This window comes from Pinus tabuliformis, chromosome 3_1 (assembly GCF_031772625.1).
Source record: "Pinus tabuliformis cultivar Carrire ecotype Pingquan chromosome 3_1, CPIR1, whole genome shotgun sequence".
Classification (NCBI taxonomy): domain Eukaryota; kingdom Viridiplantae; phylum Streptophyta; class Pinopsida; order Pinales; family Pinaceae; genus Pinus; species Pinus tabuliformis.
Genome location: NC_142301.1, coordinates 299,133,808 through 299,150,637, shown reverse-complemented (window position 1 = coordinate 299,150,637; position 16,830 = coordinate 299,133,808). Strand labels below are relative to the sequence as shown.

The 16,830-nt window shown below is 35.9% G+C and overlaps 2 protein-coding genes and 2 pseudogenes across 5 annotated transcripts; 1 reads left to right on the top strand and 3 right to left on the bottom strand.

The window, feature by feature from the left end:
* The first annotated feature begins 1,563 nt into the window (after positions 1–1,563).
* LOC149186959 (putative protein phosphatase 2C 44) lies at positions 1,564–2,695 on the top strand. The gene is made up of 4 exons (XM_089409513.1): positions 1,564–1,737; positions 1,815–1,887; positions 2,021–2,157; positions 2,645–2,695. Exons 1-4 carry the CDS (start codon positions 1,564–1,566, stop codon positions 2,693–2,695), a joined length of 435 nt encoding a protein of 144 aa, XP_089265639.1.
* Positions 2,696–2,728: 33 nt separating this feature from the next.
* On the bottom strand, positions 2,729–6,372 carry LOC149186958 (origin of replication complex subunit 5-like; annotated as a pseudogene).
* A 1,231-nt stretch (positions 6,373–7,603) lies between these two features.
* On the bottom strand, positions 7,604–11,267 carry LOC149186957 (uncharacterized protein C24B11.05-like). Of its 3 annotated transcripts, XM_089411246.1 has the most exons (9): positions 11,208–11,267; positions 10,843–10,917; positions 10,672–10,737; positions 10,164–10,261; positions 9,554–9,591; positions 9,281–9,368; positions 8,913–9,158; positions 8,110–8,175; positions 7,604–8,009 (listed from the first exon to the last, which is right to left on the bottom strand). In XM_089411246.1, the coding sequence occupies exons 2-9, from the start codon at positions 10,904–10,906 to the stop codon at positions 7,842–7,844; spliced, it is 834 nt and encodes a 277-aa protein (XP_089267372.1). In that variant the 5' UTR covers positions 10,907–10,917; positions 11,208–11,267; the 3' UTR covers positions 7,604–7,841. The 3 variants fall into 3 exon arrangements, with proteins under 3 accessions (XP_089267372.1, XP_089267373.1, XP_089267374.1); XM_089411247.1 differs by lacking the exon at positions 8,110–8,175; XM_089411248.1 differs by lacking the exons at positions 7,604–8,009; positions 8,110–8,175 and adding an exon at positions 8,182–8,576.
* On the bottom strand, positions 10,674–11,789 carry LOC149186956 (peroxiredoxin-2B-like; annotated as a pseudogene). Its single transcript, XR_016255732.1, has 4 exons — positions 11,634–11,789; positions 11,208–11,287; positions 10,843–10,917; positions 10,674–10,737 (listed from the first exon to the last, which is right to left on the bottom strand). The product of XR_016255732.1 is annotated as a peroxiredoxin-2B-like (transcript).
* Between the last annotated feature and the right edge of the window lie 5,041 nt (positions 11,790–16,830).

Below are 16,830 nucleotides of genomic sequence, written 5' to 3'. Positions count from 1 at the left end.
ATGTAAAAAGTAGAGGAGGGAGAAGAAGCATCCACATCTGTATCAATCACTCTGTAGCTACCGATGTGCTGCTTGATAATGTCACCTAGGGAGTGCCTGAGTAGTACCAATCTATAGTCTACATATTCAAAATTAGTGCTGGAAAGGAGTTTAGCAAATTTCAGTGCTTTCATTAGTTGAGTAGGGTTTGATTCCCAACTTAAATCGTAATCTAGAATGAGATTCTTGATTTTTCCCACACAGAAACTCTCTAAATTAGCTAATTTGTAAGTCTATTTCAATTGTTACCAACCTACATCCTTTCTGAGCTGGATGATAGGTATCACGCCTCGTTACCAAATGCATATATTTTTTATTATCTTATTTTTGAGCCCTGGGGTTGGCTTGATTGGCCTTGGAGTTAGACATTAAACTTCTCAGAAATGGGATGCCACAAGTTCAACTCTTACAATTCCTTTGGGGTTATGCATTGTAATCAACGCTGATGGTCTACCTGGTTTACCATCTATGAATCATGGGGAATACTTGTGATCAATGCTGATGGTCTACTTGGTTTACCATCTATGAATCATGGGGAATACTTGTAATAAACGCTGATGGTCTACCTGGTTTGGCATCTATGAATCATAGGGAATACTTGGAAGGTCTCTGTGAATTTAACAACATCTATTTAAATTCAACATCTATTTAAATTTTATAGTTGATTGTATTGTGACATGTATTGTTTTGCTATCGCTAGTCAATAAAAAATTAAAATTATACATTAAATTGGAGCAGATTCAAAGTTTCTTTCCATTTTCCAAATTGCATATGTTTATCTCAATTGCCTAACTTGATTGTAACTTGTGAAACAATTTCGTTTTCTCCTCTATTGGTTCTATTATGATGTTTCTACTTGCATTGACTTCATGGGTTAATTTCCTGTGTTTTATCTTTGGCATATGATATATATTGTTAATTGTAACATTGATCTTTGGCATATGATATATATTGTTAATTGTAAGAATGATCTGCATCTATGAACAAGATTTTTCTAGTTGTGATATATCGCCATGTCCATTTCTCAAACCTCAAAGGCGAAGATTCTCCAACATTTTACTTCTCACATATAATGAATTTCTTGTTTTTCCCCATCATATTTCTAGTTGAATATGTTTCATGCGTAAATCCACTATTTTTCAAATAGCTTAAACTGTTCATATAGTTCCTATACTTATATGTTCATGTGTCTCTTGCACCTATCCAAAGAAAAAACGTCCAGTAGTAGCATCACGCCATGGCATAAAGCAATAGTGCTTCCTTATTGCAAAAATTGCATTTGCGACAAATCGTTATCATTTTTGATAATTTCCTTCATTTATATAAATATGATGGTTCTCAAATGACTCTTTAGAAAAAAATTGTATATCAGATGAGATTTCTGACTCTGATGCACATCCAGTAAAATGCTTTTACAGCTGATCTGCCATTTGTTGTATTGGTTGTCACTTGCTATTTTCAAAGTTTCGTATGGTGTAAAATGCTAATTAAGTATTTTAGTGCTGACAAGTATCTCTGATAATAATGGAGCCGAAGTTCTGGATAGACCCAGAAAGTGCCATCAAGAATGCTTACAACCGGACTGATGGGAAAATTTTAGCAAAGGCAGCTGATTTAGGGCCCGTTGCTTCCACAGCAGTCACTGCTATTTTAGTTGATGGGAAAAAACTCTTTGTAGCAAATACAAGACATTCGAAGGTTGTTATAAAAAACTCTTTGTAGCAAATACAGGAGATTCTAGGGCTGTTATATGTAAAAACGGCACTGCTATTCAGCTTATTGTTGATCATGAGCCAAGTATTGAACACCAGAACATCGAGAAGGGTGGATTTGTGACACTCTTGCCAGGTACCACTACAAATGTCGTGCAGAGATTAATTTTAATGAAAACATGCTTAAATAATTTCTAGCTCAAGAGTAACATTTGAATGGTCACAAGGAGAAACTGTATACTTAATGGCGTTCTTTTTTGATATATTAGGAGATGTACCTCGAGTTAATGGTCAGCTTGTTGTAGCTTGTGCATTTGGTGACAGGAGTCTGAAGCAACATTTAAGTTCAGAACCAGATGTGAGAGACACTGAATTTCTCATTTTGGCTAGTGATGGATTGTGGAAGGCAAGGCATTTTTTCCAATCATTGACTTATTTTCATAGTTACTATTAGATGCATATTTTTTTTGGCAAACTCATCTCATCGGAGAAAGCATCTAGGAAATTTTTTGATTACTGTATTGTCCTTAATTTTACTCGAATACTTCATCTGAAACGTCGTAAGGCATAAATTGAAGAACACAAATGTTGTTGTGGTTATTCAGTTTTACAAACTAAATATACTTAAGAAAACTATTGTAACGGAGTCTAATTCATATATGTTCCCACAGATGAGGAGGTTGTATTGTAAGCCTGAATGCAATTACTCTGTTCCCATAGATGAGGAGGTTGTATTGTAAGCCTGAATGCAATTACTCTGTTGAAGAATAAAACTTAATTGTCTTGCCCCTGGATATTTCCTTGACATGTTGTCAGGGTTTTACCACATAAATCTCGTGTATTAATCTATATAATTTTGTGTGCGACTTTATTGTGAATAATCTAATTTGCAGACTCTGAACAACATACTTGAGCTATTCACAACTTTTGGGGTTATGAGGTGAAAGAGTTCATATCTTTTATAATTACGTGACCTCCTTGCCCCACAACATACAACATTTAACAATCAATAAATTGTCTTTCTCCCACAAATTGAACTGATTTACTTCCTCTGTAGCAGGGGACTGAACAACACGTCTAGAAATGGTCCTTGTCAAGGTCATTATCACCGATAGAGATATTTTGACAAAGGAAATTTGACACTGCATGCAATCTACAATCACAAACAAATAAGAGATGGATTAAAAATAAAATTCCTATTTCCCACAGCCAAAGTGATGATCAAAGATTTTAGTCGATATTTTCAATACAGCATAACAACACTAAACATTGATAAATCACAAACAAAAAGAGGCATACCTTCATTGCAAGTTCCTGATCGATGTTGCAACGATATCTAGCAGCACCTTCTAGGGGACAGTTTGTTCCTTTATACAAAAGATTGATATTACAAAGAGTTGAGAGCTGCATAAGAGCATCAGCCATAGGCCCCAAACCATTTTCATCAACTGCAGATATATTGTCAGATTGTAGATTTTCAAATTCTTCATCTGCCATTGCTGTGATGCATTGGAAGATTGCAAGCAGCCTCTCCAGAGGGAAACTCCCTGGACCTTTAAGGAACTTTCTTGCCCCTCATGTTCCTTTCTCTCTGTGGATTTTACACTCCTATTCACAAACCAACAAAAGAGAGTATACAATAATTACTCCAAAGTGATTCTTGGGATTGCATAATTATATGGAGGAAACGTTAACTTCTTGCTACCATGAAATGGGAAAGAGGGCATAGTATTCAGATGAGCTGGAACTTCTAGATAAAAGAAATCAGATCCTTCCTTATGTGAAATCAACTAAATTTATTTTTAAGAATCAGATGAAAAGAAAAACAAAAAAGGATCAAAGCAAAGGATCAAAGGAACTAAAGTTCTTACTTTTTCCTTCGCTTACGATTATCTAATCCCCCAGACGAATCAAACAACGTGGCATCAAGAGTCGCAGGGTTCCTTGATGCAATGAAGGCAGAGATGAGCAAGTACTTGCCACAAACAGAAAGATGAAAATCTAGATCTTCATGTATTTCATCAAAACCTTGTCTTCTTGTCATGATTTTCCTTCTAACCTTGTCTCCAGAAGTAGGGACATTGAATATTTGGTTCAAGGCCGGTGCAATGTGTGGCTCAAGATAAGAAAATAGCCTCCGCTTTCCGTTTTCAGCAGGAACCACAGCTTCTTTGCTAATTGGTTCACAGTATTTTTGAAACAAAGGTTCCAATGCTGTAGAGAGTTCTGTAACTCACCTGCAAGCTCTACTGAAGGGCTTCAAAATAGCATTGTTCAATATCAGAAACAAAAAGAAAACAAGTTTAAATCAAGCAGCCACATATTTCATTGAAACTTTTAAAAACTTCGAAAGCCCCTTAACTTGAACAGCAAAGAGAACCGTGGCACGGTTTGGACACCTAAGATCAGAGAAGCCCAACTTTCTTGTTGCTGGGTGGATCTTCCCATACAAAATAAGCAACTGTATAGTGTGTAGAAGAGACAGAACTTTCAGCAAAACAAACTAATAACCTCATTGACAGGAGCCAATCAACAAGATTTACACATTGCGACATACTCCTATGGACGCAGAGAAATAGTAGACACATGAACCCAAATTTGCCTCGCGTTTTTCTAATAAGATTTGAGCATTATTGTTTCATTAACAGAAATCTATAAGCATATTTGAAGAAAAAGGTAGGCACAGGTACTTACTTGAGAAATGAGGCATACAGCTCAGTATTAGGCTGCCCTTTGATAAGGATTTGATACAACTCATCATCAGTATAGTCCCGAAAGTACATTGTCAATGGCTCCAGAGCACCAGTATGGGAATAGAAGGAATCTGGAGTGATATTGCTGATAAAAATCAAACCCAAATTGGGCATTCTTGTCAAATCAGATAGCTTGAACAATGTCGAGATGAGGTTGAAACCATTGTTCCACTCATGCAGAAGTTCAATATTGTCAAATATCAAGTACACCACCTCTGGAAAATCCAATCTCCTGACTTCTTTACTAAAAGAATCATTGTCCCTCTTCCCTTTGTCTTTCTACGAAGGATCATCGCAACCAGAAGCCTGAAGCCCCCTTCCTGTATTTTTTTTGGAGGAACCCTTAAGCCCCTTTTCTGGACTTTTTTGGGTATTCTTGCGAGGGGAGCCCTTAAACCCTGATTCCTGAAACCCTTTCTGTGGACTTATTTGGGTATCCTCGTGGGGAGATCCCTTAAACACTGATTCCTTCAGCCCTTTATCTGGGATTTTTTGGGAATCCCTGGGAGGAAGCCTGTAAACCCTGGTTCCCCATCTTTCCGAGATTCTATAGACCCACCTACCAATTTATTTTCATATTTTTTCTCAATGGCCTGAATACAGGCTTCTTTCAAATACACAACAAAATCTGCAATTTTCTCGCAACGCTTCGCACTGCTATAGTTATTAGCTTTCGTTCTTCTGTGGGATATCAGCTGGTTTAGAATGGATTCAAACAACAGACGAGGGCTAAAACAAGATCTACAACTTGCATAGGCAAAAGGGCGGTTCAAACGCTTAAATATATCTAAAACTACACTGGTTTTCCCAGTGGAAGGGCCCCCATAAACAAGCAATGGCGTCATAAAATCCCTTGGACCCCCAACGAGCGATATGAGCTCTCCTGGTGATCCGCCTTTTATTGCATGTAAAGTGAAACGTTTTTTTAAAACATTTTTTATCAAATCAGACGGCTGATTTTTGTTCAATCGTCTAACAAAAAATCTAATGACTACGAAACAAAAAATCTAACCGCTACAATTAAGACAGAAAGGCAATCCGAAATTTTTTTCTTGTGCACAATACCATAAAATGGATTTCCTTATGAAGAGTTCATTTCAGAGAAAAACGCTTTACAGTGTAAATATGCTCAAAAAATGTCACTCAAATTTATATTGTTATTTTTCATTCATATATATATACACGATTACACAATTAATCGAATTTGGTAATTTTAATTTACATTTCCTCTTTTTACAATTATTAATTTTTTTTAATTTATATTGATTTTTTCTTTTGTCTTTAGAGTAATCTAAAATGTTTAACGTCACTTTTAAATTTTTAAAATACGTCAGAAATTGCAATAATCTATGCACCTTTATCATAATTCATGAAACTTAATTTTCGCGGGTTGTGGATTTCTTGTTTAGAAATTAAAATTTTAATTTCGCCATTAAATTTTAAAAAATATTTTAAAATCTCAATTTATACACCATTTTCATATTTCATCCCACCAAAATTACTTGGCCATTAAATTTTCAAAACTTGATTTTCGTGGTACTGGAATTTTTTGTTCAGATATGTGTCCATTCAATAATGTATTCGATATGGCAAATTAATGTTTATCTCCTCGTCGATCTTTATGATATTACAACTGTGAGCAATAGTTTCTCCACGTAGTTGTAACTACCGCACTGTAGGTGCATCTATCGCTTTTCTCGCTGTTATGGCTGTTGTGTCACTTTCATAGCTACTCTGTTCCTACCTACAGTAGTTAATAGCGCCGGTTTTTGGAGTTCTTCGCTGATACAGTTCCTCCTATACTTCGATAGCGTCCATGGCCCACTATACTTGGGTATGTGTCTGGCCACAGCCACCTGCTCGGGCATACAACTGTAGCCAGCTATATTTGATAGATATGACCCACCGAAACTCAAATAAGCATCCAGTTACCTATTTTGAACAGCAAACAACTAAATATATAATAAAAAATAAACCATTACTCTTCACTCAGTGGCAGGGACTTGCAAAGCTGCCGTCGCTAATTTTTCTGTGACTCTGGCTTTCCGGGTAAGCATGTGATAATGAAAAAGTGTATTGGGAAATAAATGTATTTATTAATGGATTCGTTTTTAATGTGATTTTTTGGATTTTCTATTGTTCGAATTTGATGAAAAAATTTGAGGTGAAATCTTGATTTGTGTTATTTAAACTAGTTTTTTTTATTCTATATATAGATTCAGCACCGTGGAAAACCCCAAGGTATTTCGATTGCACAGAATTATCCATAAACTTGTGATTTTAATAAATTCTTGCTGAATTTTAGAAAAATTTGACCAGAAAAACCCATCATAAAAACTTCCAAAAAATCACACTAAAAACAACTCCCTTACTAATTACAATTTTGCATCGTTACATCTTTATCTGTGACTTTTCTGACTTGATTTGATGTGATAGTATTTCTTAATCAATAATAACATAATCACAAGAAAACGTAATTACTGTCATCAATAGTAATATAATCACAATTACCCTCATCAACAATAATATAATAACATAGAAGGTTATAGTTCATGGAAATGGCGGAACGCGCACGCATTTTTCAGGATTCAAAGACTCCCATTTCCTCCATTCCGATCCTTATTTCTGCTTTGTCTGAACAGTTTTGATTCTGATGGTTATATACTGCCGTCCTTCAGGGATCTCTTTTTAATTTGGCTGTTATGGGTCTTCTGTATATACGATCTGCTCGTTTTGATTCTGATGCTTTTCCATGGACCTCTTTTGAGGGACTGTTATGATGGACTGATATGTCTTTTCGGTGTATTTATCTGCTCATCTGGCATATATCTTCCCATATCTGCTCAGCATCTGTCTATTTCTGGCCTATGCTTTTTGGTTAGATCATATGGTCTGATAATTGTATTAAGCCTATTATATCTCCTTAATATAATATCATGTCGATTTTCTCTCTGAAAAAAAAATAGTTCATTAAGAACCTTATGATTATACGAAAAAGAGGTTAAGTTTATACTTGGTAATGTGGGTAATTTAAAAAAGAGAGCTGATCCAGAGGAAAAACAAAAGGTTAAAAGTTAAAAAATCTTGAGGGAAGAAATATTGTTCCAAATAAACAGATTACCCGTAGGTTTCATCTATTGATCAAGCTGTGTGGAATTGATATTATTACGATTCTCCAGATCATATACACATTTCAACATAGTTAGAAATTATAGGAGTTTCTTGGGCAAGAAGCAAAACACAAGATTACGGATAACATGAGTTTCCTCTAACCATAGTCAAACGCCCTAAAGGGAACAGTCTACTTCTCTGTTCCCTCATTCAATCAGACCATGGATTATGCAGTGACAACAGTTTCAATAGTTGCACCCGCTCGTCTTGAACGCACAACATTTTTGGCGCTCTCTGCATCTCCTTCTTCCCATATCTCAGGCAGGGCTTCTCTAATGTTGTGAATACTTTCAAGGGCAAAATCTGCTCCCTCTGTCCGGACCGAAGTGCCCACCTGTTGACGGTGAAAACGAATATTAAAATTAGATGAAGATTCAACCAATTATGCCTTTTTACAAAAGCATCAGATCCCATTAAGAATTATATGGTCTTACCAATACAGTATGCAGGCCTGCACGCTTTCCTGCGGCTATATTCCGGGGACTGTCATCAAAGAAAATCTTACAATAGATGCTGTTGAAATGATATGCATAAGGTAAAGAAAAATGGATGTTGTAATGTCTGCCAGAAGGCAGATGTCGAATTGCAGGTTGCCGAATTGTTTTGAGACTAGATTATGATTGAGTAAAACAGTCCCTTTCTAGCTCCTCTCTGCTGAAAAGAGGCTGTTCGGGAATAGATGTATAATTGAACGGTTGTGATCAGACTAACAAGCATCTCTTTCTTGTTTAAACAGCTCTGTCACACACCTTCAGCTTTATGTTTTGTGACTGAATTATTGCTGATTCTCTTTGTAGATCCTCTTTGTTGAAAAGGGATTGTGTTTAGAAACAAGTGGATAATTGGGCAGTATATGGAACATGATCAGAAAAACATGCATCTCTTTCTTGTCAAAATACAACTGCAACACAACTTCTCAAAAGACAAGTAAGTCGTTCACCCTGGGCCAAGTTTTTACATTTAAATGAGAATTGGCTCTCCAGATTTCAGCAACAATGGCCATTTTTAGTAAACTTATAGATATAGATACCCCTCGGCCCTCCCACTGGGGCCAAAGCAGAGATGGTAGCTATCCTTGTTTGTTTACTAAGGGGAATATGGTATAAACTTTCTACGGTACCTGGATGAGTCAATCTTGATGTAAATCTATACTGATTTCTGATGTATTATATAAATCATTTTCATGAAAAAATGAATAGCTGAAAGAAAAAGGTCATCAAAATATTTAGTGCCTTACCGTTCTTTGTGGATCAGCGTTTGCAAGGCGAAGCGCCTGCTCCATGGCCTCTTTTGAGGGCTTGCAAATTATGGGTGTCTTCGGGATTTTAGAGTTATCAGTGGGCATATTCCGTTTATTATTTTTTTCAGCAATTTTTGAAGGAGGATTAAGTGTCTCAAAGCATATTATGCCCTCAAAGCAATCTTTCAATCCCAGCCTGTTAAGGACCTTTGCAGCATGAACTTTGTCACCATTTGTAAATATCTGTTTTACATAACAAAGTTACAAGCGGTTAAGAAATATGGTTATAAATTTACAAGAAAACCTAGGACTTTATCATGTGTTATCATTATATAAAGAATTTGAAGGGATCCAAATGATCTTACAATTTTCCTTTGAGGCATGCTTAATAACAAATTCTTCAGCACAGGATCTGGTTTAAGATTCTCATATGGCAATCTTCCGTGAACAAAACTGTATAAGAAATATTTGTTTCAAGTGAGTGAAGATAGCGTTTAAGGCCAAAAGCAATCAATGGCATTCCAAACAGTCTAAACAATGAAAGTCAAACCAGTGGCCCATTCTCTGGTTTTGTTCAAATTTGAAATATTAGATAGCTGTAAATTCACCAGCCAGAAGATACAAGATTTCTTAGGTACCTGTGGTAATCGTCATAGTCAAATTCATAGCCCACTGCCTGCATAGATCAAAGAATATTGGCAAAAAAATAAGCAATGAAATCATGAACATGAAAGTCGAGAAAGAGGATCTCAATTCAATTGCAATTCTAAGCTATGATGTTGATCATAAATCCGTAAGTGGCATATTTTAGAAATTGACAAGGGTAATAATTGTTAAATAAAGACATCTAGAACACCTTCAATTTGTATTCATACATCATCATTACTGGGGCAACAAGAGAGATCCTTCAGGCTTAAAGACCACAGATGAGAAACAGGGTTTCAGTCCCATGAAATTGCAAAAGGGCTCTTGGCAGAGTGGTGGCCAGTAAAATCATAAAAACCCATAGAGTAATTATGGATAATATGTCTCAGATGTTCTGCAGCCATTCCAGGAAGCAGGTTCTGATTCAAAGCAGCTGATAACCCCACTCTTAAGCTACTCGCTAACCAATTACACATGAGGGGGTTGCAGAATTCCTTAGTAATCAGCTATAGAAGGATCCCAATGCTAAAAATCAGTCATTTTAATCTTAAAAGTTGATATATCATGCTGAATTACATAAAACAATAGGGATTGAACGCTTACCCTGAGTCCAGCCATGGTTGTCCCATAAGTTTTATACAGCTCTCTGGTGAAGTCAGGGACTCTGCTCTTTTCATCTCCCAGTTTTTTATTCACATAATCTGTTATACAACAACCAGACCGCACACACAATTCAAACCTCAAAAGTTCCCTCAATTCCAAATGCGAAGTCTTAATTGCATCTAAAACAGGAGTAGGATTGGGGTGATCCAACTCTATGTGTGTGCAACAGTGCATTGAATCTGCACAATATATTGGGCGTATTGGATATGAACACTAAGCCCATAGTCCATCTGGGTCTGATCACCTTCAAGTTGCAAAGTTGGAGATGCATATAACAAGCTCATGTAAATTCTAAGGAATTAATCAGTGGCAATCTAAATATGCAACTCCAAGCTTTCCGGGTTGCATTTCAGACTCTGGTTTAGATTAAAATCTAAAGATTAATATTTCCTTAAAAAGAACACTTAAATTACATAATTTTTGAAGGGCAGATTAGCTACAAGATTACCTCTGATGTTGTTGGTGCATGCTGCAGCTAGTCCGGAGCTTAAGGGATATAATGTGTCATCCATATCTAAAACAGCAGATTGAAATCAGAAACGAATACATAGAGCAGCAGTTCGATACCCATTGAAAAAAGCAAAAACGTAAAAAACAAAGAAAGAAGTGTGATACTCACCAAACAAAAGGCAGTCATATCGAGACCCATGCTCTGTCACGCATCGTTTGTGATCCAGCACCATTATTGATCACTCTGCAGTACATATACCAAACAATTATCATCCCATCCCCATCCCCCTAGACACTAATAAGCCGTTGACACCCCTGTGACCGCACTAGACAACTTTGAAGGAATAGTACCCCTATGGTGGGAATAGTACCCCTATGGCCGCACCATGGACAAAGGGAAGTGCTGGTCTTAATGGTACAACCTTCGAGGGACATTCCTCTCACACAGACATGTATCCTGTGTTATCAATAAGTCAATATAAACTGCACCATTTACAAAACCCTAACTCCAGTCAGATATTAAATCAAACTTACCACTTACGCAGATAATTTCGTCGATCCCTTTTCCTTTCAACTCCTCCGCCTTCTCAACAAACCCCGGAACATGCTTCATACTGCCACGGCGACAACATCTCAGTGTGTATTTTATTGATTTAATAGCAAGAAGGAACTCAATGAGCCATTAACCTTAGAGCCTGATAATTAAATCCAGACTCTAATAATCCAAATGCCAGAGCATAGCACTATCAATCATATCTCAAATCAAGCGTTCAAGCAGAAATTCAAGTTACAGAAGACTTATTGATTTAATAGCCAGAAGAGGTTCAATCAGCCATTTAACCGTACAACTTAATAATTAAATCAAGATTCTAATAATCCGAAAGCCAGAGCATAGAACTATCAATCATAGCTCAAACCAAGCAAAAATTCAAGTTACAGAAGAATTAAAAAAACCCTGACCTGCAACTGGGAGTGAAAGGCCCCCGGGACGCCGAAGAGAATAATCTTCTTCCCAGCGGCCAAAGAGTGGACGGAAACTTGTTGGAGCTTGCTCTCTTCGTCAAAATAGGCCAGAACGCCATCTGGAATCTTATCACCGACTGCTATGGGTGGCATTGTAAACTCTCTTATCAAAATCTAACACAGCCCACGGGGATTGGAACTCAAGCGCAGCTGCAAATACTCGATCCCAATAACTGAGTGTCTCTTTGTGATGCAGTTACATGAAGGGAGAGCAACGGGCCGAGGGAGTCCCAACTGGTCACCAACCAATTCAAATCAACGGCCGAGGATAATCTAATCGTCTAACAAAGGATCTAACGGCTTAAAGTGATGACAGAAAGGCAGTTGGGAGAATTGATTTCAGAGGGAAACGCCTTACGGCGTAATTATCAATCAAATGGTAACCAAACCCAGTTCTCACTTTTTTAAAGGTAGCAAAAAACATTTCATTTTGAAGAGTGTTGATTTATAATAAACCCTTTTTGAGTATATTTTTAATATTTTACAATTTTATTTTTTTCATATTTTCTTAAAATATCAGGGACTTTCATGCCAATTTTAAAAAGTGTTGATGTAGTATAACTTCTTTTCTTTTCGGAGCTTATTTTTTACACTTTCATTTTTCTAAAAGATTAAGCATGGATATTTTCTTTAAATATTGTTGATTTTCATGTGATTTCTCTTTTTCTTTGTAAATTTGGTGGGACTACATCTTCATCATGTTCAATATATCACCCCGGTCGGGGTGGGGAATTGAACGGGTGACTTCACATAAAGGAGTGTCTCAACAAGGAATTGAACCAGTGACTTCACATAAAGGAATGTCTCAACAAGGAATTGAACCAGTGACTTCACATAAAGGAGTGTCTCAACAAAGCACTCGATGAGAGTCTATCCAAGACTCTATGATCGATTTTCATGTGGATTTTGAAAAGCATCAATTTGTTTTTATTTTCTTTTCTAGGCATATTTTTAATACTTTAATTTTTTTTGTCTTAAGTATGCACTTTTTTTAATAATTTTATTTAATTATTTAAATAAAAAAATAAAATGAAAGTGTAAAAAAAAATGTATTAAAAAGGATAAAAAATTTAAAAACCAAAAATAACACATAAAACAATGAAAATTCAAAGATAAAAGAATAAGGAAAAAAATATTAAAAAGGTAATCAATATATATATATATATATATATATATATATATATATATATCACCACTACCTTGTGATCCCTTAGCGACTAGATAGAGGTGGCCATCCCATCTCAGTCACCTCGGGGTTGTGGGCCAGGGTGGGGAAGTGACCCCTGTAGGTCCCTAGCCTGCAACACTTAGTCAGTGGGTGGGGGTTATTTTTTCTATTTTTTTAATTTTATTTTCTTTTGGTCTTTTTCAATATTTTTTTTATGTTTGAATTTTCATTTTTCATTTTTATGTTTATTAACTTTTTTTGGTTACACACACACACACACACACATATATATATATATATATAATTTTTTGGGTTATGATTTAATTTAATTTTTATAATTTTATAGTTTTTAATTTGTTTTGTTTTTTAATTTTATTTATTTATGTATTTATTTTTTCTCTTAGGTGTTGTCATATTGGACTACGAAGGCCACCCCAATGCGTCAATTTGATAGTTTATTTTTTGGGTTTTGTTACAATGAATTAAGTTCAGCTACATTATGTGTTAATTTAGTGTTTGATTTTTAAGTTTCAATTGCAATGGGCCAAGCACCTGCAGCATGTGTGGTTGATTTTTAATTTTTCGTTGTAATAGGCCAAGATTTTAAAAAAACTATATTTTTAGTATTTGGTGTAATGAAATTTTTATTTAGGTATTTATTTTTAAGGTTTCTTTTAGTAATGATAATTGATCTTGAAATATGTTGAAAATCTATGGTCATGTTATTTTTTTTAATTACATGGCTAAAAAATGTTGAAATTTTAAGGCTTTTTTGAGTAATGATATTTTATTTTTAATGGCATGGTTGAAAAATGCCAAAGTTATAGCATTTTGTCATAACCCCATGGTTGAAAACTATTGAAATTCTTTGCTTTTTTGGAGTCTTATATTTTATCTTCAACCTATGGTTTTTTTTTTTTTCGTTGAAACTACACTACTTCTATTATTTACATTAACAACAGTGAACAGTTACATTCAGGTTTACAAGTCGCCAGAGGCCTGGGTTGGCGCTCTTGCTCATATAGCTTCATTAAGTCAATTACCCGCGCAGGGGCCTTCTTCCTGTGACTAAGCGCCCACGCAGGGGTTATATCATTGTGACCTCTACTGAAACTGGAAGCCCATGCAATGGCAGAGGAGCTATGAAAACGAAACCAAACAAAAGTACCTTTCCCACGCAGGGGAAAAAAAGAGACCTGTAGGAAATTCATCAGAGTCCCACGCAGGGGACAGGACATGCACTGAACAGCATAATTGTCTAACCAAACAAAAAGATTAACGCCATACATTAAGCATTGGTGGAAGGGTAAACGGCATACAAAAAAACCTGAGCTCGAGCTGAGAACTGGAGCTGGGCTGAGCCCGCGACTATTCATCTGAGTCTTCCTCCGAGTCTTCTGGATAGATCCAGTATTCACCTTCTGGTGGAGGTCCCCAGTCATACTTGGCCTTGCCCTTTGCAGGTGCCGGTTGAGAGGCTGGTGGAACAGCTCCTGGCTCGGATTGTGCCCCAGCTTTTTCCTCAGCAGCTTTGGAACTCTCTGCATGCTGAATTGGGGCACGGGGTAGCTCCCCTCCCGTAGGATGAATTGGGGCATTGGGTTGCTCCCCCCCTTCTTCTTTCGCCTCTTCCATGAATAATACTGAAACATGAGCTTGAATGCTTGAATTACCTTGGGCATTGCTGACAGAGAAAATCGCTGAGCCAAACGCCGGTAGCGGAGCAGCTCCTGGGTTCTGTGGCCTGGCATCCATGAATTGCTGCGATTGGATGGGGTTGGCTTCCTCCACCCTGTGGCACAGACAGCGGCAGCAATTTGACGACGGATTGACAGGGGGGCGTGAGGCTCCTCCTCTTCCGGTGCCGCGTCGACTGAAGGGCCTCTGTCTTGGCGGCATGACTTCCAAACGACCAGCACTTCCTTTCGCTGCTCTTTCACCGTTCCAGTGAGCCTGAAGGTGGCTTCAGGTTCCCTCTCTGAGCCTTGAAACCCAGAGACCCACCTCCTCAATTCGAACAGAAAAACATTCCCCATTCTCTCCAGTCTTATGCTGCGGTTGTTGGCATTGGTTCTGGTGCGCCATAACTCGCCTCTGCCACTGCATCTAAGGCTCATCTAAAACCATAAATGGCCGTCCCTTCGCTCTATTACTCTCACGCTCGCTGGCCAGGGTGGCGTAGAGCATTTAAGGTGAAGATTACGCTTGAGCCCGCCCATGTAAACCATGTGGCGTACTACCCTCCCCTAACGTGGCACCCGCATCCGGGAATCTTCAACCTATGGTTGAAAAGTACTAGAATTTTAATAATTTTTGGAATCATTGTATTTTATTTTTAATGTCGTTGCTAAAAAATATTACAACTTTAACACATGGTTTTAGCAAACACACTTTTCATTTTTTAGTTGTTTTTCCATGCTTTTGAGATTTTTTTTTGCTAAAATTTTATTTTAATGTTACAAATCTCATTTGATAGGTAGCTCTTTTGTGAGTAAAACATTACAAGGCCCCTTCAATTGGATAAGTATAAATTTGTTTAACATTCAAAAACAATTTCGCAAGATGAAAAAAGAATTTCTTAATAAATTATTGCAAGAACATATATATATATATATATATATATAAAAAGAAATTAGGGTAAATTTGAGATATATTACAAAATGTGATTGGTTTTGTGCTTTGCCTTAATTGGTATTTAAAAAAATTATTAATAATATCACTCAATAAAAAGATATTTTCCAATAAGTATTTTTGCATTTCAACCTAATACATATAAGTAATTTTTTCAATATTAAAATATTTCAAAATATATATATATATATATATATATATAATATTTTAATGTAAATTATAAATATTTTATTTTAATTATAATATTTTAATGTAAATTATAAATATTTTATTTTAATTATAATATTTTAATGTAAATTATAAATATTTTATTTTAGTTATAATATTTTAATGTAAATTATAAATATTTTAATATCAAATAAAATATTTGAATTTCCATTTTAAATTTCATTTAAATATTGAATACTCTTGGTACATAATTCACCTAAAATTAACATGACTCTGAAGGTGTACACTATAGTAAACGTTATCACAATGTTTCACGAAACACAGAATATCATATATCATATAGTTAAAAATGCGTAACGAAGATTGCTCAATAGGAAAGATATGATTTATTTTTTATTTTTATGTTAAACATAAAATTGAGAGTGACATATATATATATAACTTATATTTTATTAACTATAAATGTATCATCTGTAGAGCGTCATCATCTTTTTCAAAATGCAATACAGTGCGAGTGTTAAACAAAGGTTTTTACATTAAAATTTGATCTTATGATAAAAGCACAAATTTAAATGAATTTAAGTTTAATCAATACAATAATAAGGTACACCCCTGACAAATACAGAATCTAAATGAATTTAAGTTTACCAAATACAGTAATAATTTACAGTGAACTTCCATTTATTACAAAACAAATTTAATGGACAAGATCAACAGACATTACCCCCACAAACTAATTTGTATACAAAACATGTAAACTAATAATATATTCTAAACTGAGACGTTTCTTTCCCTTTTCTGAGCAACTATTAAACTGCTCCTAAACTAATCCTTTCCTTGTCAGCTATCGTGTGTAACAAAAATCCGGAAGTCTGTCTCTTAAGGTCAATCCACTAGAAATGTGTAGTCACAGACCATACATGTGCGTGCGGGAAATGTATAGTTGCAGGCCATACATGTGAGCACGTCCAAGACTCCAAACGCTGCTTAATTGTTTGTGAATTTACCCACCACTCTTACTAAGTACAGTGTCAAATTCATTCCTACTGTCGAGTCATCTGTGTTTTGTGTGTGGGCCATTAAACTCAGTGATGGCATCACCACCTCATTCTTTTCACACTTTTTTGACTTACCAATTTTCTTTACCAATGTAAAGTTTCGTCACGA

Coding starts and splice junctions, on each gene's coding strand:
- LOC149186959 (XM_089409513.1), top strand. CDS start 1,564: ATGGAGCCGAAGTTCTGGATAGACCCAGAAAGTGCCATCAAGAATGCT. Junction 1,888..2,020: donor ATTTGTGACACTCTTGCCAG/GTACCACTACAA, acceptor TTGATATATTAG/GAGATGTACCTCGAGTTAAT. Junction 2,158..2,644: donor CTAGTGATGGATTGTGGAAG/GCAAGGCATTTT, acceptor TCTAATTTGCAG/ACTCTGAACAACATACTTGA.
- LOC149186957 (XM_089411246.1), bottom strand. CDS start 10,906: ATGGTGCTGGATCACAAACGATGCGTGACAGAGCATGGGTCTCGATAT. Junction 9,592..10,163: donor CAACCATGGCTGGACTCAGG/GTAAGCGTTCAA, acceptor TGATCTATGCAG/GCAGTGGGCTATGAATTTGA. Junction 9,159..9,280: donor GCATGCCTCAAAGGAAAATT/GTAAGATCATTT, acceptor TATGTAAAACAG/ATATTTACAAATGGTGACAA.